At 34.5% G+C, this 25,276-nt stretch overlaps 1 protein-coding gene across 1 annotated transcript in view; it reads right to left on the bottom strand.

The window, feature by feature from the left end:
• Nucleotides 1–25,276, bottom strand: part of iqgap1 (IQ motif containing GTPase activating protein 1) — a 51,842-nt gene that overhangs the window by 21,531 nt on the left and 5,035 nt on the right. Inside the window, exons 3-15 of the mRNA XM_058077422.2 lie at nt 11,568–11,724; nt 10,580–10,657; nt 10,317–10,393; nt 9,385–9,452; nt 8,849–8,962; nt 6,897–7,075; nt 5,273–5,360; nt 5,039–5,196; nt 4,870–4,954; nt 1,742–1,905; nt 551–711; nt 345–469; nt 123–286 (exon numbers count right to left, since the gene is read on the bottom strand). Of these exons, the coding sequence (XP_057933405.2) occupies nt 123–286; nt 345–469; nt 551–711; nt 1,742–1,905; nt 4,870–4,954; nt 5,039–5,196; nt 5,273–5,360; nt 6,897–7,075; nt 8,849–8,962; nt 9,385–9,452; nt 10,317–10,393; nt 10,580–10,657; nt 11,568–11,724 (1,618 nt within the window). The remainder of the gene's footprint in view (nt 1–122; nt 287–344; nt 470–550; nt 712–1,741; nt 1,906–4,869; nt 4,955–5,038; nt 5,197–5,272; nt 5,361–6,896; nt 7,076–8,848; nt 8,963–9,384; nt 9,453–10,316; nt 10,394–10,579; nt 10,658–11,567; nt 11,725–25,276) is intronic.

Consider the following 25,276-nt stretch of genomic DNA (forward strand, 5'->3'; position numbering starts at 1 on the left):
TATTTTTAACATATCTATCCTGTGACTATTTAGAAAAACTCTATGGTAGATCAGGGACTTGTGTGTTTGTTCGCGTGTAAAGTGGTTGAAGTCGTGTGAGCGTGTTCACGGTATAATCTTACATGAGCCTTCTCCCTGCGGGCCTCCAGCAGTTTGTCGTGGTAGTGCTGAGCCACGGTCGGGTCCACGGCTGTGAGCTTAGCTGACGGATTCTGCAACATCGCCAAGGTCTTCATCGGATCCCCTTCATCCAGCGCCTCGTTGATCAATCCGATGGCCGCGATACCTACAAACGTACTTTTTAGATTCGATGCTACGTCGTTCATGCTTTGTCTGTGTCTTACGTTCGTGCTCCTCTTGCACCGTCATGTTGACCTGATCAATACAGGCTTGGATGTCGTTCCAGGTGAGATAATCGCAACCCTCGTCCCTGGCTGCCGCCTTAAGACGCATCAACTCATCCATGTACCTGATTCACAAACACAAGCCAAACAGTAGAAGGTGGGTCCGTGTGACAAGATCACGCGTCTGAGGCCGGGCCGGTACAAACCTTTGGGCGTAGTCAGGCTCCACGTTACTAAGCCCCGTGATGGAGCTGGACAGTTGTCTCCAGAGGGTGTCTCGGTCTCCAACGTCCATGGCCTCGTTCATCAACACCACTGAAGACAACATCTCCACGGCGACGAGCAGCTCCGGGTGGGACAGAGAGCCCTGCCGTTATGGACGTTATGGACGTTATAGATGTTCATGACAAGATGTTCATGGAAGTGTTTGTGTGCGTGTGATTGGTCGAGGCTACCAAATTGTCCATAGGTATGAATGTGAGTGTGAATGGTTGTTTGTCTATATGAGCACTGTGATTGGCTAATTTTCTTTCTTTTCTTTTTCTTTTTTTTAAATTAATTAATTAATTAATTTTATCAAATAAATTTTTACACTTTTACGTCATTTTTACTTTTATATTTTGTCATGATTCCATTTATTTTATTTTATCAAATTAATTTTGACATTTATTTATTTAATATTTATTCATGACTTCATTTATTTATTTTATTTTACGAATATTCATTTTACACATGTTTTAAACATTTTATTTACATTTATTTATATTTATTCATTACATAATTTATATTTTTTTATATTTTTTTCCATTTTTTGCTAATAATAAAAAAATACAATAAAAAATAAAATATAATATATAATAAAAATATAATATAATAAAAAAATACAATAAAAAAACATAATACAAAAATACGCTTGCTGACTGTATTTTTTTAAATAATGGCCCAAAGTTCCCAAATTGATATCCTTTTACATAAAATTTGTATCAAATAATTATCGTTGTAGTTGCACATCGAATCATTTACCACAAAGACATTTCCCCTAGTTATTATAGATAAAAACTTATTTCCATCTGTGATTAAATTTGATTAATCGCGAGTTAACTAAGACCACAAAATGCAATATTTTTTAAATAATGGCCCGAAGTTCCGAAATTGATATCCTTTTACATAAAATTTGTATCAAATAATTATCGTTGTAGTCGCACATCGAATCATTAAAAACTTATTTTCATCTGCGATTAAATGTGATTAATCGTGAGTTAACTAAGATAAAAAAAAAATGATTAATCACGATCAAATTTTTAATCGATTGACAGTCCTAATATATATACTCTAACAGAATGACTATTGGCATTGACGGGGTTAATTGATGGTGTGAATTAATTGGTGGAGGCTACCTCGGGACTTTGCTGCTGCAGACTGGACAGCTCTCTCTGGTAAAGGTCAGCAGCACTGGGGTAGACGTCGGGCAACTGAGCGTCAGGGTTCATCAGCTCCTCCACGGTCTTCTCTTTCACGCCGGCCCGGATGGCGGCGTTGATGCGCTCCACCGCCTTCAACACTAAACACGCACGCACATCGACAGTTTTCAAGATGCTTAAAAGGAAGCAAGTCAACATTTGTTAAGGTCACGTGCAAATAAGAGAACCTAAGAAAAAGATATTTAAGTACACAGCGGAAGCCACTAAAAATGTCATTTAAAAAGAACACAAAAAACTGTAAATTCATAATATTACGAGAAGGAAATTTAAATGAGGAAAGTTGAAATTGTTGGAAAATTATGTGAATAAATTCTAAATATTATGGGAATAAAGTCATTATATTATGAGAAAAAAATGTATGTGAAGAGAGTTGAAATTGTTGGAAAATTATGATTAAATTCTGCATATTATGGGAATAAAGTCATTATATTACGAAAAAAAATGAAGTGAAGAACGTTGAAATTGTGTGAAAATTATGTGAATAAATTCTATAAATTATGGGAATAAAGTCATAATATTATGAGAAAAAAATGTACGTGAAGAAAGTTGAAATTGTTGGAAAATTATGTGAATAAATTCTGCATATTATGGGAATAAAGTCATTATATTATGAGAAAAAAATGTACATGAAGAAAGTTGAAATTGTTGGAAAATTATGTGAATAAATTCTGCATATTATGGGAATAAAGTCATTATATTACGAGAAAAAAATGAAGTGAAGAACGTTGAAATTGTGTGAAAATTATGTGAATAAATTCCAAATATTATGTGAATAAAGTCATAATATTACGAGAAAAAAATGTACATGAATAAAGTTAATATTGTTAGAAAATTATTTAAATAATTCAAAATATTACGGGAATACAGTCATAATATTACAAGAAGGAGATTTACATGAGGAAAGTTGAAATTGTTGGAAAATTATGTGAATAAATTCTAAATATTATGCCAATAAAGTCATTATATTATGAGAAAAAAATGTACATGAAGAAAGTTGAAATTGTTGGAAAATTATGTGAATAAATTCTGCATATTATGGGAATAAAGTCATTATATTACGAGAAAAAAATGAAGTGAAGAACGTTGAAATTGTGTGAAAATTATGTGAATAAATTCAAAATATTATGGGAATAAAGTCATAATATTACGAGAAAAAAATGTACATGAATAAAGTTAATATTGTTAGAAAATTATTTAAATAATTGAAAATATTACGGGAATACAGTCATAATATTACAAGAAGGAGATTTAAATGAGGAAAGTTGAAATTGTTGGAAAATTATGTGAATAAATTCTAAAAATTATGGCAATAAAGTCATTATATTATGAGAAAAAAATGTACATGAAGAAAGTTGAAATTGTTGGAAAATTATGTGAATAAATTCTGCATATTATGGGAATAAAGTCATTATATTATGAGAAAAAAAATGAAGTGAAGAACGTTGAAATTGTGTGAAAATTATGTGAATAAATTCCAAATATGTGAATAAAGTCATAATATTACGAGAAAAAAAATTACATGAATAAAGTTAATATTGTTAGAAAATTATTTAAATAATTCAAAATATTACGGGAATACAGTCATAATATTACGAGAAGGAGATTTACATGAGGAAAGTTGAAATTGTTGGAAAATTATGTGAATAAATTCTAAATATTATGCCAATAAAGTCATTATATTATGAGAAAAAAATGTACATGAAGAAAGTTGAAATTGTTGGAAAATTATGTGAATAAATTCTGCATATTATGGGAATAAAGTCATTATATTACGAAAAAAAAATGAAGTGAAGAACGTTGAAATTGTGTGAAAATTATGTGAATAAATTCCAAATATTATGTGAATAAAGTCATAATATTACGAGAAAAAAATGTACATGAATAAAGTTAATATTGTTAGAAAATGATTTAAATAATTCAAAATATTACGGGAATACAGTCATAATATTACAAGGAGGAGATTTACATGAGGAAAGTTGAAATTGTTGGAAAATTATGTGAATAAATTCTAAATATTATGCCAATAAAGTCATTATATTATGAGAAAAAAATGTACATGAAGAAAGTTGAAATTGTTGGAAAATTATGTGAATAAATTCTGCATATTATGGGAATAAAGTCATTATATTACGAGAAAAAAATGAAGTGAAGAACGTTGAAATTGTGTGAAAATTATGTGAATAAATTCAAAATATTATGGGAATAAAGTCATAATATTACGAGAAAAAAATGTACATGAATAAAGTTACAATTGTTAGAAAATTATTTAAATAATTCAAAATATTACGGGAATACAGTCATAATATTACAAGAAGGAGATTTACATGAGGAAAGTTGAAATTGTTGGAAAATTATGTAAATAAATTCTAAATATTATGGCAATAAAGTCATTATATTATGAGAAAAAAATGTACATGAAGAAAGTTGAAATTGTTGGAAAATTATGTGAATAAATTCTGCATATTATGGGAATAAAGTCATTATATTACGAGAAAAAAATGAAGTGAAGAACGTTGAAATTGTGTGAAAATTATGTGAATAAATTCAAAATATTATGGGAATAAAGTCATAATATTACGAGAAAAAAATGTACATGAATAAAGTTAAAATTGTTAGAAAATTATTTAAATAATTCTAAATATTACGGGAATACAGTCATAATATTACGAGAAGGAAATTTACACAAAGTTGAAATTGTTGGAAAATTATGTGAATAAATTCTAAATATTATGAGAATAAAATCATTATATTACGAGAAAAAAAATGAAGTGAAGAACGTTGAAATTGTGTGAAAATTATATGAATAAATTCTAAATATTATGGGAATAAAGTCATAATATTACAAGAAGAAAATGTACCAAAAATTATGAAAAATGTCCTAATATTTTGACGTAATCCCTGTCAAATGATGGCTGATTTGTTCAGTTTTTGCTTTTCTTTTTATACTCTATTATATTTGTAGAATACGCCACAGCTCATAGACTAAAAATGGCCCACATGCCGCATTTTGAACACCTCCGGGTCGGGTTCGACAGTGGTCATACTTCTCAAGTAGCTTTCCGCTATTTCGTTGGCCACGTCCACACCAGCCTGCAGCTCCTCCTTGGTCAGCGCCTGGCCAGGAGACGCCTAATGAAGACCATTTAATCCGGATTAGATTAATATGACAACACAGAGACAAAAGAATTGGATTTGTCTCATCAAAGCTCCAACCAGTTCTTTGTTTTCCCGGTCAGCCTGCAGTTGTTTCAGGTACCAGCCTTTGTTTTGAAGCTGCAGGTTGTGGACCCCCATGGCCTTCAGAGCTTCGTACAACTTATCCTCGTCCCCGCTCAGCAACGCCTGCTCAGCGGCGCTTAGGGCGTTATTCACTGCCGGGGGAGAATGTTGACATTTCACGACACGAGCGTGGAAAACTGGTGTGTCGAGTCCGGACGCGGCGCTCACCGTTGACTTTGTTAACGTTGCCCTGGATTTCGGCCTGGGTGAGAAGCTCGTCGTAGATATCTCTCTCGGCGTCAGCGTTTTCCATCTGCTGTACGAAAAACAACAACATACGCACGCTTCAGTCAATACACTATTAATGACAAAAATGTACATCAAGTAAGTACAAAAAACTGTGGAACCTTGGTTTTCATCATTCGTCCATTCCGGATGGTCTGACTTTAACTGAAACGGATGCTAACCAAATCAATTTTTCAAAAATATAATATCAATGCCATTTTTTTATAGTTTTACATGCCGCAAAAAAATGTGAAATGCTTATAAAGAAATATTAATCAGTGGTTGTCAACTAGTGGGTCGGGACCCAAAAGTGGGTGGGTCAATATGACGCCTGATGTTTGAATTATTTGGATGTAAATCAGAGCACAATTTTAGCCATCTTGCTCCTTGGTTCATTGCATTCAGTTAGAAGTGAAATATCTGATTTTGTGGTATTATTGATATTTAATTTTCATTTATGCATGATTTGTGCGCATAAATTTGTCATGTTCTTGTTCATTTCGCAAAAGAAATGCCTTCATAAATTCCTTTAAACTGCATTTTGGGCATAAAATTCATAAAAATCATGTTTCAAAAAATGAATAAAATAAAAAAATTAATTAAGTAACTGAAAATATAATATAAAAATATAATATTGTATAATATAAAAATGACTTAAGAAAAGCATAAAAATAAATTTTATAAAATAAAAAAAAATAAATAGAATATTAAAAATGACTTTGATAATATAAATAAATAAGGTCATGAATTAATATAAAAAATTACTGAAGTGTAAAAAAATTATAAATTATGTAATATATAATTATAAATAAAATGATTAAGACATGTGTAAAATGAATATTCATAAAATTAAATAAATAAATTAAGTCATGAATAAATATAAAAATGACTTAAAGAAAAGCGTAAAAATTAATTTGATCAAATATATACATTAATTAATAAATTAATAAAGACAGCTGGGATAGGCTCCAGCAACCCCCGCGACCCTCGTATGGAAAAGCGGTAGAAAATTAATGAATAAAAAAAAATTTCCAGTCCAGTGTGATGCCAGCCAATCACAGGCCACATATAGACAAACAACCATTCACACTCACATTCATACCTATGGACAATTTGGAGTCGCTAATTAACCTAGCATGTTTTTTTGGAATGTGGGAGGAAACCGGAGAAACATGCAAACTCCACACTGAGATGGCCGAGGGCGGAATTGAACTCGGGTCTCCCAGCTGCGAGACCAGCGTGCTAACCACTCGTCCACCGTGCAGGAGGAGGGAATACATGCCTTGAAGTCATTTTATAGATGCAATACTGAAAACGTATGCATTGTAGCATCTTGCAGCATCAAATGTTTGCCATATTTTTATGACGGTGTTTTTATTATAAGGTGCTTGCAGCGCCTCGGGCAGGTTTGACATTCAATTATTTCTCTAAATAAAACCAAGACATCCTCAGTCTTGGTTACATGCACTTTATATTCTTGACAGAAAAAAAAAAAAACTCGCACTCGGGTATTCCTATCTAGTCATAAAAAACATCTGCACACCATTAAATACACACAACATCATACCCGCTTGCGTGAGTTGGCCACCTTCTCCCCCTTGGCCTGGTATAATGTGTTGTGATACTGCTGGGCGAAGTTACGGTCCAGATTAACCAGCATAGCGTTGGGGTTCTGCATGGCCGCCATGGTGCCCTCCGGGATGCCGTGGTCGATGGCCTCGTTGATGGCGATCACAGCGGCGTGTACTGAGAAAAAGAAAAGGCCGGTGAGGAGCAAATGGAGATGCAGAACATATCTACTTTCTCCATCATTGTTGTAGTCATCTAAATATCATCCATTTTGGAACACGCCTCCTGCTGTTTTGTCATCACGAGTATCATCTTTAATATTCAATATCTTCCTCGCGGGGGTTGCGTCGTCACACGCCGTGAAGTTAATGACCCTTAGAAATGCAATAGTGAACTTTACGAGGCCGTTTTGTTTCTTTGTCAATATTTCCGTGTATGGAAATATGATGGACAGATGATGAAAAAGTGGTTGAGGTTGTTCTAATTATTATCAAACAAGCTAAGGCGATAGACATTAAGTCGTAAAAAACACACACACACACACGTCACAGCACAAGTGTGGAGTTTGCATGTTCTCCCCGTTTTATCCGGGTACTCCGGTTTCCTCCCACATTCCCAAAAAACATGCTAGGTTAATTAGCCACTCCAAATTGTCCATAGGTATGAATGTGAGTGTGAATGGTTGTTTGTCTATATTATTTTATCAAATTAATATTTACACTTTTAAGTCATTTTTACTTTTATATTTTGTGATGATTCCATTTATTTTAATGTTTAATTATTATTTATATTTATTTAATATTTATTCATGACTTCATTTATTTATTTTATTTTACCAATATTCATTTTACACATGTCTTAATCATGTAATCATTTTATTTATATATTTTATCAAATTAATTTTTACACTTAAGTCATTTTCATTTTTATATTTTGTCATGATTCTATTTATTTTATTTTATCAAATTCATTTTTAGATTTATTTATTTAATATTTATTCATGACTTCATTTATTTATTTTATTTTACCAATATTCATTTTACACACGTCTTAATCATTTAATCATTTTATTTATATTTATTCATTACATAATTTATTCATTTATTTATTTATTTAATCAAATTAATTTTTACACTTTTAAGTCATTTTTACTTTTATATTTTGTCATGATTCTATTTATTTTATTTCATCAAATTTTATATTTATTTATTTAATATTTATTTTAATATAACTTCATTTATTTATTTTACGAATATTCATTTTACACACGTCTTAATCATTTAATCATTTTATTTATTTATATTTATTCATTACATAATTTATAATTTTTTTTAAAACTTGGCAAATGAATGAATGAATGAATAAACAAATCTTATTTTGAGCTAACACAAATAAACCAAAACATGTTAGTGTGAGACGTCTCACTTGCTCACATTTTGTATTTGCTGAACGTGTGTGGGCGACTTTAAGAGCTAATATGCTAATAATAAAAAAAATACAATAATAATACAATAAAAATTATAATATAATATATAACAAAAATAGAATAATTAAATATAATATAATAAAAAATATACATTTAAAAAATTATAATACAAACATATGCTTGCTGACTGTATTTTTTTAAATAATGGCCCAGTTCCCAAATTAATTTCCTTTTACATAAAATTTGTATCAAATAATTATCGTTGTAGTTGCACATTGAATCATTTACCCTACTTATTATAGATAAAAACTTATTTCCATCTGCGATTAAATGTGATTAATCACGAGTTAACTAAGAACAAACAAATATGATTAATCACGATCAAAAAAATTTAATCGATTGACAGTCCTAATATATATATATTTATAAAAGAATGCTGATTTGACATAACGTCCTAAAAATGACTATTGGCATTCACGGGGTTAAGTGAATCCCTTTTCCCAGGACATTTGAACGACTCTCACATGCGGCCTCATCCACTGAGAGCTCATTGGCCAGGATCCCGCCAATCTTGCTGAAGGCGGGCATCTGGATCCCATACTTTTCCAGCTCACTCTTCATGTTGTTGATCTCCTCCTCTGGGCAAAGGGAAAACAAAAGCACAAGATCCATGATGGCAGGGAAGAGACGCAGGACGGAGAAGAAGACGGGGAGGGGTGGAGTGGGAGGGGGGGGGGGCGTTCAGGACAGACTGTTCCTGGCTTATGTGCGATAATGTGCATTCTGGTTCTGACACACAGGAAAAAGCTCTACGGCTGCTAATGACTTTCACGTTGACACAAGCTCCCGTGCGCCGCAGTTTGCTGGAAAACATCAAGACCCGACTCGGCGCTCTTCGTGTCCAACGCGCAGACGCCAGACAAATTTAACACATGCATGTCAACTGTGCCGACGTGGTTGCGTTCGCTATGACGTAACACAGTTAACACAATCCGAGACAGAAAGAGTGGGGGGGGGGGGTGGGGGAGGTGGGGGGGGGTTTCCAGGTTGAAACACTTACCGGTGAAATCCACTTTGCCGTACAGATCCTGGATCTGCGGGGCGAGGCCCAGCTTGAACAGGTACAAGCTGTAAACGGTTACAGAAACAAGGATGATCTTCACTCGCTAAAATGTACTGCAAGAAAAAGGTCAGTCAGGATAATTCATAATGCCGCCTACAGAGAACATACTAACTCCTTATTTCGAAAATTAAAAATATAGTTCATCTTCAAACAGCTAAAATAATGCATAAGGCTAAAAATAACCAATAATATATTTTTTTAAAAATGTAAAAAAAATAATAATATATTTTTATTTTTTAATTATATTAATATATTATATATTAATATAAATATATTAATATATATATTATTATATTAAATGTAATTATATTATTTAAATAAAAATTTGAAGAAAAAAAATCAAAAAATTGACCCCAAAAAAACCAAAAAAACTTAAAACTATATTAGGAAAGCAGGAAGTGAACAAATGTAACAGTTACCGATTGCAAAACTACCAGATGGAGGGGTAGGATTTAATAAGCTTTGCTTCTTCCTACTCCTTTTGGACATGTGGAACTGGGAACTGATTATGTGATGCGTTCAATTGTAATCTGATGCATGTTCAAATGAAATTCAACCATTACCATTACCATGAAAGATTGTGATAGCAGGAGCAGCAAGCCCTCGGGGGCGTCAAAAATCATGTTGGGGTGAGCCTGCCACTTTAAAAGACCGGCACGGTCTTTAGTGCTAGTATCAGCAACTGATACAGTGGTTTGTACAGAATAATAAGTATAAAACCGTACTATAAAAAGACTCAAAACCCCTCTAAAAAAATTCATGAATTCATTCATTTTCTATGCCGCTTGTCCTCATTCTGGCCAGGCAGATCCAGGCAGATCCAGGTAGATCCTGAGGCCTTGCCAGACCAGTTGAGAGACATGGAGTACCTTAGCGCATGTATGCAGTAGATGCAGCGTGGCATGTTCTTTCTGTCATATATGTCTGTCGTCTCAGGGTAGAAGATCTGAAACGTCAACGTCGATGATTCAATGACAAGGTTATGATAAGAGCGACAACAAAAGCACATGAGGTTACATTCTTGGAATTCTTGGAATTGGAATATTTGGGTCCATGTATACGTGAATGATGGTATTGTGTATTGTGAAGACATGGTGTGGTAGATCACACAGTAAGAAGCTACTCTGCTCACCTTTGGTAGGCCTTTCTCAGACATGGCATTGAGCCACTGGATGACATTATCAGTATGTCTGAAATGGAGTCCAGTCGCCTGTAGGATTAAAAAAAAAAAAAAAAAAAAAAAGGCTTATCAGTATGTCTGAAATTGATTCCTGTCGCCTGTAGGAATTCAACAAAAAAGAGTTGGAATCATAACGTGCATCCGTGTATTACAGATGTTTTCCAAGTGTGGCTACTTCATGGAAAACCGAGCATATTTTGGTTTTGTTTGCCGGCTTTTCTTATGCAGTATAGTTTTCTTCTCAGCCTAGACCAGGGGTCTCAAACACGCGGCCCCCGCCTTGATATGAAAGTTTAATGAAAGTTTGATACGGATGCTGTATGGTATCATGTACCCAGAAAAAATATTACGTTTGATTCATGTTCATGTTAAAGGTTAAATAACTGTTAATAGTTATCCTCCCTATCCGTGTGGAAGTGGTAAGTTTTTGGCTATTTAAGTTTAAAGGAAATAACTTGAAGGCTACCGTTTAGGTCGCTAGCTCTCTAGTTTGCGAGTTAGCATGTGTCTCAAGACCCTGCAGTTGCGCAATATGTTGTAAATAAAAAGAGTATAAATGTGACTATAGTCGTGTTTTGTCATGTCTACAGGGCTCTAATAATGCTTTGTTTATTTTAATATGAAAAAAATAATTTGTCTACCCACCAACTATATGTGCTTTCTTAAGTTTTTATTATTTGCCGTTTTATTATTATTATTATTATATTTCTTTATTTATTACTGATTGATTTTCTTTATTCTTGATTTGTTTCTTTATTTTTCATGTTATTTTGTGCAGAAAAATAAAAATGAAGATATTTGAGAACAGTGGAATGTTTTATCAGAGCTTTTCTCATAGAAAATCGGAACCAAAGCACTGAAAAAGTTTGTATATTTTTATGTTTTTTTTTTTGGATGAGTACATTTAAACACGACTCGTACTGCACGTGTTGCCGTTCACCTTATAGCGCGTCTGCTCGCGGTCGTAGATCTTCTTAAGGGAGACGGTGCGAGGGGCAAAGAAGTTGCCAAGTTTGGCCAGATAGACGCCGTTCCGGAGGCCCTCCTCCAGCTCCGTAGTGGGTGGTAATTCCTCATCCAGACACGCCTCCATCCATCTGAAAGAAACACAAAAAGGTCATAATGACGGTATATGGTACTGGTGTAATCATAGTATGAGCACTGAAATGTAATATAAAATACTACAATGGTGAATAAGTATAATATAATAACATTTTTAATAACATCAGAAATTACTCCACACTCTTTATTGCTCTCTGGTTCTACCATATCTTACTTATTGTGTTTGGAAATATGGGCTAATAACTATAAAAGCAATCTTCACTCACTAAATGTACTGCAAAAAAGGCCAGTAAGGATAATTCATAACACGGCCTACAGAGAATAAATTAGAAAAAAAATTAAAATTAAATTAAAAAAAAATTAATTATATATAGTAATATAAATATATTAATATATATTATTATATTGAATTTAATTATATTATTTAAATAAAAATTAGAAGAAAAAAAATAAAAAATTGACCAAAAAATAAAAAACAAAACTTAAACTATTTTAGGAAAGCAGGAAGTGAACAAATGTAACAGTTAGTGATTATAAAAGTACCAGATGGAGGGGTAGGATTTAATAAGCTTTGTTTCTTCCTACTCCTTTTGGACATGTGGAACTGGGAACTGATTATGTGATGCGTTCAATTGTAATCTGATGCATGTTCAAATGAAATTCAACCATTACCATCACCTACGTGGAATCAAACTATGGGATGGATTGAGTAAGGACCTCAAACAATGCACAACGATGAGCCAATTCAAGAAACAATAGTAGCCATTTTGTTATTGTATGGTCATATCACGTTGTACTTTGGTATGAGACGAAAAAAATAATAATTTTACTATATTAGGAAAGCAGGAAGTGAACAAATGTAAGAGTTTGTGATTGTAAAAGTACCAGATGGAGGGGTAGGATTTAATAAGCTTTGCTTCTTCCTACTCCTTTTGGACATGTGGAACTGGGAACTGATTATGTGATGCGTTCAATTGTAATCTGATGCATGTTCAAATGAAATTCAACCATTAGTATTTTTCATGTGTTTTATTTGAGCTAGAATCAATACCGGATTGGCGGTATCACCCAACCCAAAACTAAGGTCACCTGAGGGTTAGGAAGTTTTAGATACGCAAAAGCTCGTCGTCATTTTAATCCCAAATTTTCAGTCCACCCCCAAGGCCGTCTTGACTTTTGAGGCAAAACAACCCGGTCTGGTTTAACCTCTTTTCCAGAGTCCTCAGCATTCCTGGTGTGGGAGACATTTCATTTCTTTGAGGTCATATTGTGAAGTCGCATTCCTGCTGCGTGCCCGTGTCAGCGCTTGGCTCGGCCATGTGGGAGACCCGCTGAGCTCTCCCACATGGACAAGCCTGGCGGGACGGAATTCCATGCGTTCATGTCTTCACCACCTGGTAACTGTGGAGCAAGAAGGTCATGTTGTGGAGCAAAGTTTCAAGGTTCACACTTGAATCCGGTCTGGGCAAAAGTAAAGGAACACGGTGCTCACATTTGAGACCATCTGGTATTTTTATCATCAGACCATAACGATCTGCATAAACCTGTACTTATATGACATATTAGGAGACCAAATATTTATATATGATTAGGTGTTGTAAAAACAGTGAAACATATAGAAGTCATTTTGTTGTACAATAACAATAAATCTTCCATACATGCGCAAAATATTTTTTTCAGTGACTAACTGCCCAATTCTCAATGTGTAGCGTGACACATCTGTGGTGGAATGAACACGTATGTGTTGGATAGCATTTTATAAAAATATATATAAAAATATATATCAGATTTTTATGCTGATATTTTGGTATTTGAATTGGTATTTTTTTTTATTTATTGTATTTATTTTATTTTTGTATTTTTTTATTGTAACTGTTGCACTTTGAGATCATTCATTTGATGTAAAGTGTGTTATAAATTAAATTTATTATTATTATTATTATTATTATTATTATTATTATTATTATTATTATTATTACTATTATTATTATTATTATTATTATTATTATTATTATTATTATTATTATTATTATATGGGGCCGATAATTAACTATACCGATAATTATCTGACATCTCTATGAATAACATGATATCAGCAGCATCAAGTTGAAATATTAAAAGAAAAAAGGTGTTATTTTTACAAAAGTAACATGAAAAACAGTATGAAAAATAAACAAAACTAAGAATGAAGTTGTAATTATTGGGAAATTAGGTTGCGGAAAAAGTGGTCATGTTACAGGAATAATGTGAAAATATTGTAGGAATAAAGTAATAATTAGGAGAAAATTTAAATAGTTATATTTAAAAAAAAATGTTTTTTTAAGTTGAAATATTGTGATAAACAAACAAAATAAAATAGTAATTTGGGGAAAATTAGGTCAGAGAAAAGTTAGAATATCATGGAAATAAAGTCAAAATATTATGGGAATAAAGTTGAAAAAGTGGTCATGAATGCTGAGGAATGAAGTAATAATTAGGAAAAAAAAATTAAATATTTTTTTAATACAACAGCAAAAAATATTTTAAATAGTATTAAAAAATAAAGTCACAATTTTACGAGAATAAACTCATATCATAAGGCAAAATTATGTCATTTTAGTAGTAAAGACATTTTGGGGGAAAATTATGTTGGAGAAAAGTTAGAATATCATGGAAATAAAGTCAAAATATTATGGGGATAAATTTGTGGTATTAAAAAAAAAAAAATTGCAAATATTATTTAAAAAGAATATTTGAAAAATAAACAAAAGTTGCAACATGAAAAACAGTATGAGAAACTAACAAAACTAAGAATGAAGCTGTAATTATTGGGAAATTAGGTAATAAAGTAATATTTAGCAGAAAAAATTGAAATATTTTTTTAATACAACAGCAAAAAATATTTTAAAAAGTATTAAAAATAAAGTCACAATTTTACATATCATGAGGCAAAATTATGTCATTTTAGTAGTAAAGACTTGTTTTTAAGTTGAAATATTGTGAGAAACAAACAAAATAAAATCATTTTGGGGAAAATTATGTTGGACAAAAGTTAGAATATCATGGAAATAAAGTCAAAATATTATGGCAATAAAGTCATAATATTACAAAAATAAAATGTGCAAATATTATTTAAGAAGAATATTTGAAAAAAAAAAAAACAACAGGAAAAATGTGGAAAAAGAACAAAGACTGAAGTTCATACTAATAATGTTTTTTTTTTACTTATATCACAAAGAGGAGATGCAGTTTTTTGTTGACATAAATACGCTTCAAAACTCATTTTTGAGGCGATGAACAAGAACGGCGCAGCTGTCAAAACTCGAAAACGTTCCAGGTTGCTTTTCATGAATCGCGCCTCACTTCTTCATTCTAAAGCTCTTAACTTTATTCAGACCTTCAAAGTTCAGCTCCGATTAGGAAAGCCTTGAGTTTATCTCTGCTGGTGAGGAAACGGGGTGAGGTCACACTTGGCCTTTTTTGAATAGGCACAGTGTAACAGCTTTCAACTGCTAGAAAAACACTCCCACTCTTCAATAAATCAGGTCTTTGTCAAGCCGCCGCGTGGTTGGGACATTTTCTCTCCTTCTATACACCCTCGTGTGAATACACACAATTTTTTTTCCACTATCACTGGCGATTACAGTATACGGTAGAGCAGGGAGAACATGCAAACTCCACACAGAGATAGCCGAGAGTGGAATTGAACCCGGGTCTCCTAGCTGTGAGGCCTGTGAGCTAACTTTTTCTTAACTTTTGTTAATAATTCATGGAACAAATCAAGCAAAAAAAAAAAAAAAAAAAAGAAAACCGGGTATAAACATGCAAACTCCACACAGAGATGCCCGAGCGGGGGAATCAAACCTGGGTCTCCTAGCTATGTCGCCTGCGCGCTAACCACGTTCCACGATTGCGAGTTTGTATGATTCCTTATTTATGAAAACACTATTTTCATAGTTAAACCTTAACATTATTAGAGACCTGAAGGCATGAAATAACACCCCTATAGTCACATTGACACTACAAATTATCCAAAAAAAGTGGACATAATAGGAGTCGCTAATTAACCTAGCATGTTTTTGGAATGTGGGAGAAAAACGGAGTACCCGGAGAAAACCCACGCATGCACAGAGAGAAAATGAATGGGTTGTGGTTAGCGCACAGGCTAGGAGACCCAAGTTCAATTCCACCCTCGGCCACCTCGGTGTTGAGTTTGCATATTCTCCCTGTGCAATGCGTGGGTTTTCCTCGCTAGGTTAATTAGCGACTCCAAATTGTCCATAGGTATGAATGTGAGTGTGAATGGTTGTTTGACTATAGTATGTGCCCTGTGATTGGCTGGCCACTAGTCCAGGGTGTACCCCGCCTCTCGCCCCAAGACAGCTGGGATAGGCTCCAGCACCCCAGCGACCCTTGTGAGGATAAGCGGTAGAAAATGAATGAATGGAATTATGGGTTGTGGTTAGCGCGCAGGCTAGGAGACCCAAGTTCAATTCCACCCTCGGCCACCTCGGTGTTGAGTTTGCATGTTCTCCCGTGCATGCGTGGGTTTTCTCCGGGTACTCCGGTTTCCTCCCACATTCCAAAAACATGCTAGGTTAATTAGCGACTCCAAATTGTCCATAGGCATGAATGTGAGTGTGAATGGTTGTTTGTCTATGTGAGCCCTGTGATTGGCTGGCTCGCCTGAAGACAGCTGGGATAGGCTCCAGCACCATCCGCAACCCTTGTGAGGATAAGCGGTCGAAAATGAATGAATTTCAACCCAACCATTCACTCCCAAAGATGTATTTATACGTATTTTACACAAATAGGTGATGATGCAACTCCACAATAGAAGACAGCATGTCCAGAAAAAAATGGAGTTACATTTTTTTAGCCAGTTGGACCTCATACATAAACATGCTGGGCTAAAACAACTCCCCTCACAGGAAGCTAGGACAGAGGCTCCTTGCTATTGAAGTCGGCGTAGCCAACCTGCGGTGCCGGCAGCAGGCCTGGCCCCTGCCAGACAGGAAGAGGAACAAACTCCCCCTTTCACTCGAGCTGAAAGAGTGAAAGGCTCCATAAAGACTGTTAACTAATAGCTCTTTTATCAGGCGACACGCCCTTTCCAACCTCACACAAACACAGACACACCCGCACACTCACCCAGCTGTTGTCATGGCATTTTTACTATTCTGGGATGTTCATGTTACTAAGTGGTTCTCAATTGGTTTGACCCGTCATCTCCCTTCTGTGATAAGCACTGAGCCAAATTGACACCAAAACACATGTCACACATTATGGTCCAGTCCTGGATGAACTGCTGGTTTTTTTTACAGTATATCTTTTTATATATTATGCCACAGCTAGGAGACACGAGTTCGATTCCACCCCTGGGCATCTTCTGTGTGGAGTTTGCATGTTCCCCCCGTGCGTGCGTGGGTTTTCTCCGGGTACTCCGGTTTCCTCCCACATTCCAAAAACATGCTAGGTTAATTAGCGACTCCAAATTGTCCCATAGGTATGAATGTGAGTGTGAATGGTTGTTTGTCTATATGTGCCCTGTGATTGGCTGGCCACCAGTCCAGGGGTGTACCCCCCCCCTACAGTCGTCCCTCTACATTGGCTATGACGAACATTGCATGACATGAGATCGAGTGCCAAAAGGTTGTCCTCTCATTTAGTGTGGAAGTGGTCATTTCTTTGCTTCTTTGTCCCTCGACCTCACTTCCTTTGAAATACGTTTTTGATATTAGAATAAGTTATTTGGAGGCTAAGTACCACTGTACTGCAAATCCTATCGTATCGTGAGGTATACCCTGAGATTATCAACTGTAGAATAAACATGCCCCCTGCAGCCGAGTTCAATTCCACTCTTGGCCATCTCTGTGTGGACTTTGCGTGGGTTTTCTCCGGGTACTCCGGTTTCCTCCCACATTCCAAAAACATGCTAGGTTAATTAGCGACTCCAAATTGTTCATAGTTATGAATGTGAGTGTGAATGGTTGTTTGTCTATATGTGCCCTGTGGTTGGCTGGCCGGACTGGATAATTTTCTTTCGTTATTAATTAATTTATTTATTTTATCAAATTCATTTTTACACTTTTAAGTCATTTTTACTTTTTTATTTTGTCATGATTGCATTTATTTTATTTTATCAAATTAATTTTTATATTTATTTATTTAATATTTATTCATGACTTCATTTATTTATTTTATTTACGAATATTCATTTTACACATGTCTTAATCATTTAATCATTTTATTGATATATTTTATCAAATTAATTTTTACACTTTTAAGTCATTTTTAGTTTTATATTTTGTCATGATTCCATTTATTGTATTTTATCAAATTAATTTTTATATTTATTTATTTAATATTTATTCATGACTTCATTTATTTATTTTATTTTACAAATATTCATTTTACACACGTCTTAATCATTTAATCATTTATTTATATTTATTTATATTTATTTATATTTATTTATATTTATTTATATTTATTCATTATATAATTTATATATTACTTTTATATTTTGTCATAATTCCATGTATTTTATTTTATCAAATTATTTTTTACACTTTTCTTCAAGTCATTTTTATATTTATTCATGACTTCATTTATTTATTTTATGAATATTCATTTGACACATTTCTTAATCATTTTATTTTTATATTTATTCATTACATAAGTTATAAAAAAAAAAATTTACACTTTAGTCATTTTGCCAATTGGCGACTCCAAATTGTCCATAGGTATGAATGTGAGTGTGAATGGTTGTTTGTCTATATGTGCCCTGTGATTGGCTGGCCACCAGTCCAGGGTGTACCCCGCCTCTCGTCCGAACACAGCTGGGATAGGCTCCAGCACCTCCCAAAAAAATGAATGAATGAATCAGAGTTTCTTGGAAACTACAAGGCCCATAAATTTCCGGTTGATTATAGCGTCGCATGTAGACAAGAGATTGGAATATTCCTTTCCATGTATACCGTTGTTTTCGGAAAAGTCATTGGGAAAGATTCCATTGATGTAAACGTGGCTAGCGTTTCTACAAAAAAAGTTACTGAAACATTGTGCAGTATTTCCACTAAAAGGTTCTACCAGCAGACTAGAACGCCGCTGAATAATCTTCTCTTTCCTCTGTGCGGCGACAAGGAAGCAGGAGTTGTGCCAAGGTCGAAGGTCACTCTCATAGGAAAAAGCCACTGTCTCTCCAGGAAGAGATCACTCCCCACCCCCGCCTTTTTCCCTCCCGACTGTGCCGTTGAAACGCATGCCGCGTTCTTCAGCACAATTTATATCCACGAGACGGAAAAGTACTACAGTATGAACGATGACGTCAAAATGAATGTTACACTAACAGACCAGAGCGAGGAGTATTGTTTCTTCAGGCGGCTCCACAAAGACCCCTGAATGACTGCTCCATTGTTTAGTCGGCACGTTGGCCTATAAACAAACAATGACGGTACACTTCATTATGCACGGTGAAAGGCACTTTTTGTGTCTCGCGGTTCTGACGACGACTTGAAGAAACAAGTAGTACTACCGTTAACTATCTATCTATCTAGTGATACTTACATAACAGATAATACATTGAGGAAGTCCTCGCTGATACTACTAAAACGGGGATGTCCAAAAAAAAGGAGGATTTTGGGTCTCATTGATGCAGGAAAGACACTTCCTACTTTGGTACGGGACAAAAAATGAAAAAAAAAAAATTTAAACTAAAAATTTTTTTATAAAAATTAATAAAATAAATTAATAAATAAAATAAATTTGCTAAATACAAGAATGAAGAGTATTGAACCAGTCATGATGTGCTATATATATATCACTATATCGACACATACTATGGTACCCATTATGGCATTGGATGCTCATATCACCGAGTACTTTGGTACGGGACAAAAAAAAAAAAAAAAAAAAAAAATTTAAACTAAAAAAAATTAATAAAAATTAATAAAATAAATTAATAAATAAAATAAATTTGCTAAATACAAGAATGAAGAGTCTTGAACCAGTCATGATGTGCTATATATATATCACTATATCGACACATACTATGGTACCCATTATGTCATTGGATGCTCATATCACCAAGTACTTTGGTGCGGGACAAAAAATAAAAAAAATAAAAAAAATGTAAACTAAAAAAAAATTAATAAAATAATTTAATAAATAAAATAAATTTGCTAAATACAAGAATGAAGAGTCTTGAACCAGTCATGATGTGCTATATATATATATCACTATATCGACACATACTATGGTACCCATTATGTCATTGGATGCTCATATCACCGAGTACTTTGGTACGGGACAAAAAATTAAAAAAAAAAAAAAAAAAAATTTAAACTAAAAAAAAATTAATAAAAATTAATTAAATAATTTAATAAATAAAATAAATTTGCTAAATACAAGAATGAAGAGTCTTGAACCAGTCATGATGTGCTATATATATATATCACTATATCGACACATACTATGGTACCCATTATGTCATTGGATGCTCATATCACCGAGTACTTTGGTACGGGACAAAAAATAAAAAAAAATTAAAAAAAAAATTTAAACTAAAAAAAAATTAATAAAAATTAATTAAATAATTTAATAAATAAAATAAATTTGCTAAATACAAGAATGAAGAGTCTTGAACCAGTCATGATGTGCTATATATATATATATCACTATATCGACACATACTATGGTACCCATTATGGCATTGGATGCTCATATCACCGAGTACTTTGGTACGGGACAAAAAAAAAAAAAAAAAAAAAAAATTTAAACCACAAAAAAATAATAAAAATTAATAAAATAAATTAATAAATAAAATAAATTTGCTAAATACAAGAATGAAGAGTCTTGAACCAGTCATGATGTGCTATATATATCACTATATCGACACATACTATGGTACCCATTATGTCATTGGATGCTCATATCACCAAGTACTTTGGTGCGGGACAAAAAATAAAAAAAATAAAAAAAATGTAAACTAAAAAAAAATTAATAAAATAATTTAATAAATAAAATAAATTTGCTAAATACAAGAATGAAGAGTCTTGAACCAGTCATGATGTGCTATATATATATATCACTATATCGACACATACTATGGTACCCATTATGTCATTGGATGCTCATATCACCGAGTACTTTGGTACGGGACAAAAAATTAAAAAAAAAAAAAAAAAATTTAAACTAAAAAAAAGTAATAAAAATTAATTAAATAATTTAATAAATAAAATAAATTTGCTAAATACAAGAATGAAGAGTCTTGAACCAGTCATGATGTGCTATATATATATATATCACTATATCGACACATACTATGGTACCCATTATGTCATTGGATGCTCATATCACCGAGTACTTTGGTACGGGACAAAAAATAAAAAAATAAAAAAAAAAAATTTTAACCTAAAAAAAAATTAATAAAAATTAATTAAATAATTTAATAAATAAAATAAATTTGCTAAATACAAGAATGAAGAGTCTTGAACCAGTCATGATGTGCTATATATATATCACTATATCGACACATACTATGGTACCCATTATGGCATTGGATGCTCATATCACCGAGTACTTCAGTACAAGGTACATTATTACAAAAAAAAAACAAAAAAAAAACTTAAACTGTATTATGGAAAGCAGGAAGTGAACAAATGTAACAGTTAGTGATTGTAAAAGTACCAGACAGAGGGGTAGGATTTAATAAGCTTTGCTTCTTCCTACTCCTTTTTGGACATGTGGAACTGGGAACTGATTATGTGATGCGTTCAATTGTAATCTGATGCATGTTCAAATGAAATTATACCTTTACCATTACCATAAATATAACGTGCTGAATTAGCTGATTAGCGTGTCATTGTTCCACTCACACACACACACACAACACAAAAGCTTCTCTGGTGTTACATAACGAGCACAACAGCAGCAATTCACAACAGGATTTGGACGCAGTTAGAAAACAGGAAATTACAAGTGATTGGCCGGAGCATTGCAGTGGAGAAGTTGGTGGTTCCTTTTAAAAAAAAAAAAAACTAAATATGATGTGGAAAGCAGTGCTGCACAGGATTGCAACACAACTGTCACAATATCTTGTTTTGGAGAATGTTGAGTAAGACTTTGGATCTCCATGAAATATTAGTTTTTTTTTACGTAAATGACTGATGCCACGTCGCAAGAGGAGTCTCACTGTTCAAATTTGGGGACTAAGAGTTACACCAAATGCATGAAAAACTGCACTTATGTTTACTCCTTTATTATTATTATTTGTAACGTCGGTAACTGTATATACAATCGTTACATCACAAGTTCGCTTTTTTCCGATAATTAATTAATTAATTATCAGTTTTACGTTGAAATACAGCCTATTTCTAAGTTTAAAAAACACATATTTAAAAAAATTGTAGTAATTCTTGGCCCAAATTAAGTATTTTCAGGCATAAACTAAATGAACTAAACAACAAAAGTTAGAAGAAGCATTCAAATTGTGAATGTAGTAATCTACATCGGCCACTAGGTGTCAGTAATTGTTCGGTGACATAAGCACGACAATTGAACACCGGAACAGGGGTTAAATGATCTCATGACAGGTATAATAATAATAATAACATAATCATAATCATATGGTTAGCGCGCAGGCGCAGGCAGAAATGCAAGATATTTTCCAAATATTTCAATTTAATTCTTCAATAATTATTGTAAATTTTGTTCTCGTAACACTGTGAATTTCCACACATAATATTATTATGTGTGGAAATTCCCATATTTAATCATGTATAACTTTTTAAAAATAACATTTTTCCGGAATATATTCTTTCATATTTCACCATGACATTATTTTTTTCCTTTTTTTTTTCCTCTTCATAGGTTGACTTTACTCTCACAAATTATTTTTACATTTTCCAACAATTTCTACTTTTTTCTTCTCATAATTATGACTTTATTATCATAACATTATAATTTTTCCCGCAATTTTAAATATTTTTTAAATATATATTTTTTTCCTCATAATGTCACAATGTTATTCTCATACAATTTTGAATTTTTCCTCTCAAAATTTAGATTTTATTCTTATAAACTGACCATTTTTTGTGTTGTTAAATTTGATTTTTAGAATAAAGATATATACTAGAATATAGCATTTAATAATAATAATAACAAGAGAATAGAAAATTGGTCCTTGTAGTTGCCATGTGTACCATATTTATTTGCCATTTGCTATTTTTAGTATTTTATTACATTTGTATTACATTTGTATTTAAGTCACTTTCATTTTCTACATTTTCAATTAATTATTTTTTTAATGCATTTTTTAATTTGCATTTGTTTATGCTTTTTAAAACAAAGGTGTGTGTACATCACTTTTTTAAGGTGTGAATATTTTTATTCCGTATTTCTGTCCATATGCAGACTTTCAGTCAGATTTCCACGCACGATTTTACAGGTAAAGCCCCTGCACGGCACAAAAACAAAAAAAGGTGCACAATTGTGCTCACACACCCTGCTGTGCACCTGCAGCAAACATTCCCACATTCCCGTCATACCACTCACGGTCCAACCACGAGTCGACTGACGGGAGGCATGTGCCCCGCCAACACCAGCATCTCATACCTCCAACATCACGTCAACATTTCTCAAGTGCGGTGACCTTTTTAGGACCAATTAAGTGTCTTGTCAAAGCGGATTGTACAGTTCTCATGGGAAGAAATTCCGACTCCATAACAGGGAATGAGAATACTATACTACTGTAAATTACGGTACAACTCGCAGTTTTCATCATGTCACCCACACCCAAGGTGGACCCCACGGTGAAGATTCACTCCATAACCTAGTCGCTGTTCCAAGAACTTAAAGGGCCCAAGTAATAGGGTTGCAATTAATTATCTTTGTAGTCAATTAATAGGATTAATCGGAATTCTCTTTAGACATGACCCAACACGCCTATAGTCACCTTTACACTAATATTACACATTATTATAGACATAATAGGAGTCATTTAAGACATAAATAAGACTCATTAATGCACTCCCGAAGGAAGCGGAGTGGCGGGTGGACAGGAAGTGACGTGGATGGGGTTCAGAGTTGAGTTTTCGCTGGGTGCTGGTGGTTACTGCAGAATCAGCATGCCGTGTTTTTATTAGGAATTTTTACCGCTTCTTGTGGGGGTATAAGAAAATATTGTCCCGCGCAAGTTTTGATATGGATGCTGTATGGCAGGGGTCTCAAACACGCGGCCCGCGGGCCAAATGTGGCCCGCAGTACGCTAGTTTAGGCCCCCGCCTTGACATGAAAGTGTAATGTTATTGTGGCCCCGCGCAAGTTTGATATGGATGCTGTATGACAGGGGTCTCAAACATGCGGCACGCGGGCCAAATGTGACACGCAGGACGCTAGTTCAGGCCCCCGCCTTGATATGAATGTTTAATGTTATTGTGGCCCCGCGCAAGTTTTGATATGGATGCTGTATGGCAGTGGTGTCAAACACGCGGCCCGCGGGCCAAATGTGGCCCGCAGGACGCTAGTTTAGGCCTCCGCCTTGATATGAAAGTTTAATGTTATTGTGGCCCCGCGCAAGTTTTGATATGGATGCTGTATGGCACTGGTGTCAAACACGCGGCCCGCGGGCCAAATGTGGCCCGCAGGATGCTAGTTTAGGCCCCCGCCTTGATATGAAAGTTTAATGTTAGTGCGGCCCGTGCAAGTTTTGATATGGATGCTGTATGGCAGGGGTCTCAAACACGCGGCCCGCCGGCCAAATGTGGCCCGCAGGATGCTAGTTTAGGCCCCCGCCTTGATATGAAAGTTTAATGTTAGTGCGGCCCGCGCAAGTTTTGATATGGATGCTGTATGGCAGGAGTGTCAAACCCGCGGCCCGCGGGCCAAATGTGGCCCGCAGGTGCTAGTTTAATCCCCCGCCTTGTTATGAAAGTTTAATGTTAGTGCGGCCTGCGCAAGTTTTGATATGGATGCTGTATAGCAGGGGTGTCAAACCCGCGGCCCGCGGGCCAAATGTGGCCCGCAGGTGCTAGTTTAATCCCCCGCCTTGATATGAAAGTTTAATGTTAGTGTGGCCCGCGCAAGTTTTGATATGGATGCTGTATGGCAGGGGCCCCAAACACACAGCCCGCGGCCCAAATGTGGCCCGCAGGACGCTAGTTTAGGCCTCCGCCTTGATATGAAAGTTTAATGTTATTGTGGCCCCGCGCAAGTTTTGATATGGATGCTGTATGGCAGGGGTGTCAAAAACGCGGCCCGCGGGCCAAATGTGGCCCGCAGGATGCTAGTTTAGGCCCCCGCCTTGATATGAAAGTTTAATGTTAGTGCGGCCCGCGCAAGTTTTGATATGGATGCTGTATGGCAGGGGTCTCAAACACGCGGCCCGCGGGCCAAATGTGGCCCGCAGGATGCTAGTTTAGGCCCCCGCCTTGATATGAAAGTTTAATGTTATTGTGGCCCCGCGCAAGTTTTGATATGGATGCTGTATGGCAGGGGTCTCAAACACGCGGCCCGCGGGCCAAATGTGGCCCGCAGGATGCTAGTTTAATCCCCCGCCTTGATATGAAAGTTTAATGTTAGTGCGGCCCGCGCAAGTTTTGATATGGA

Source organism: Doryrhamphus excisus, linkage group LG1 (genome assembly GCF_037039965.1).
Source record: "Doryrhamphus excisus strain RoL-2023G ecotype Guam linkage group LG1, RoL_Dexc_Guam_v1.1, whole genome shotgun sequence".
Lineage (NCBI taxonomy): Eukaryota > Metazoa > Chordata > Actinopteri > Syngnathiformes > Syngnathidae > Doryrhamphus > Doryrhamphus excisus.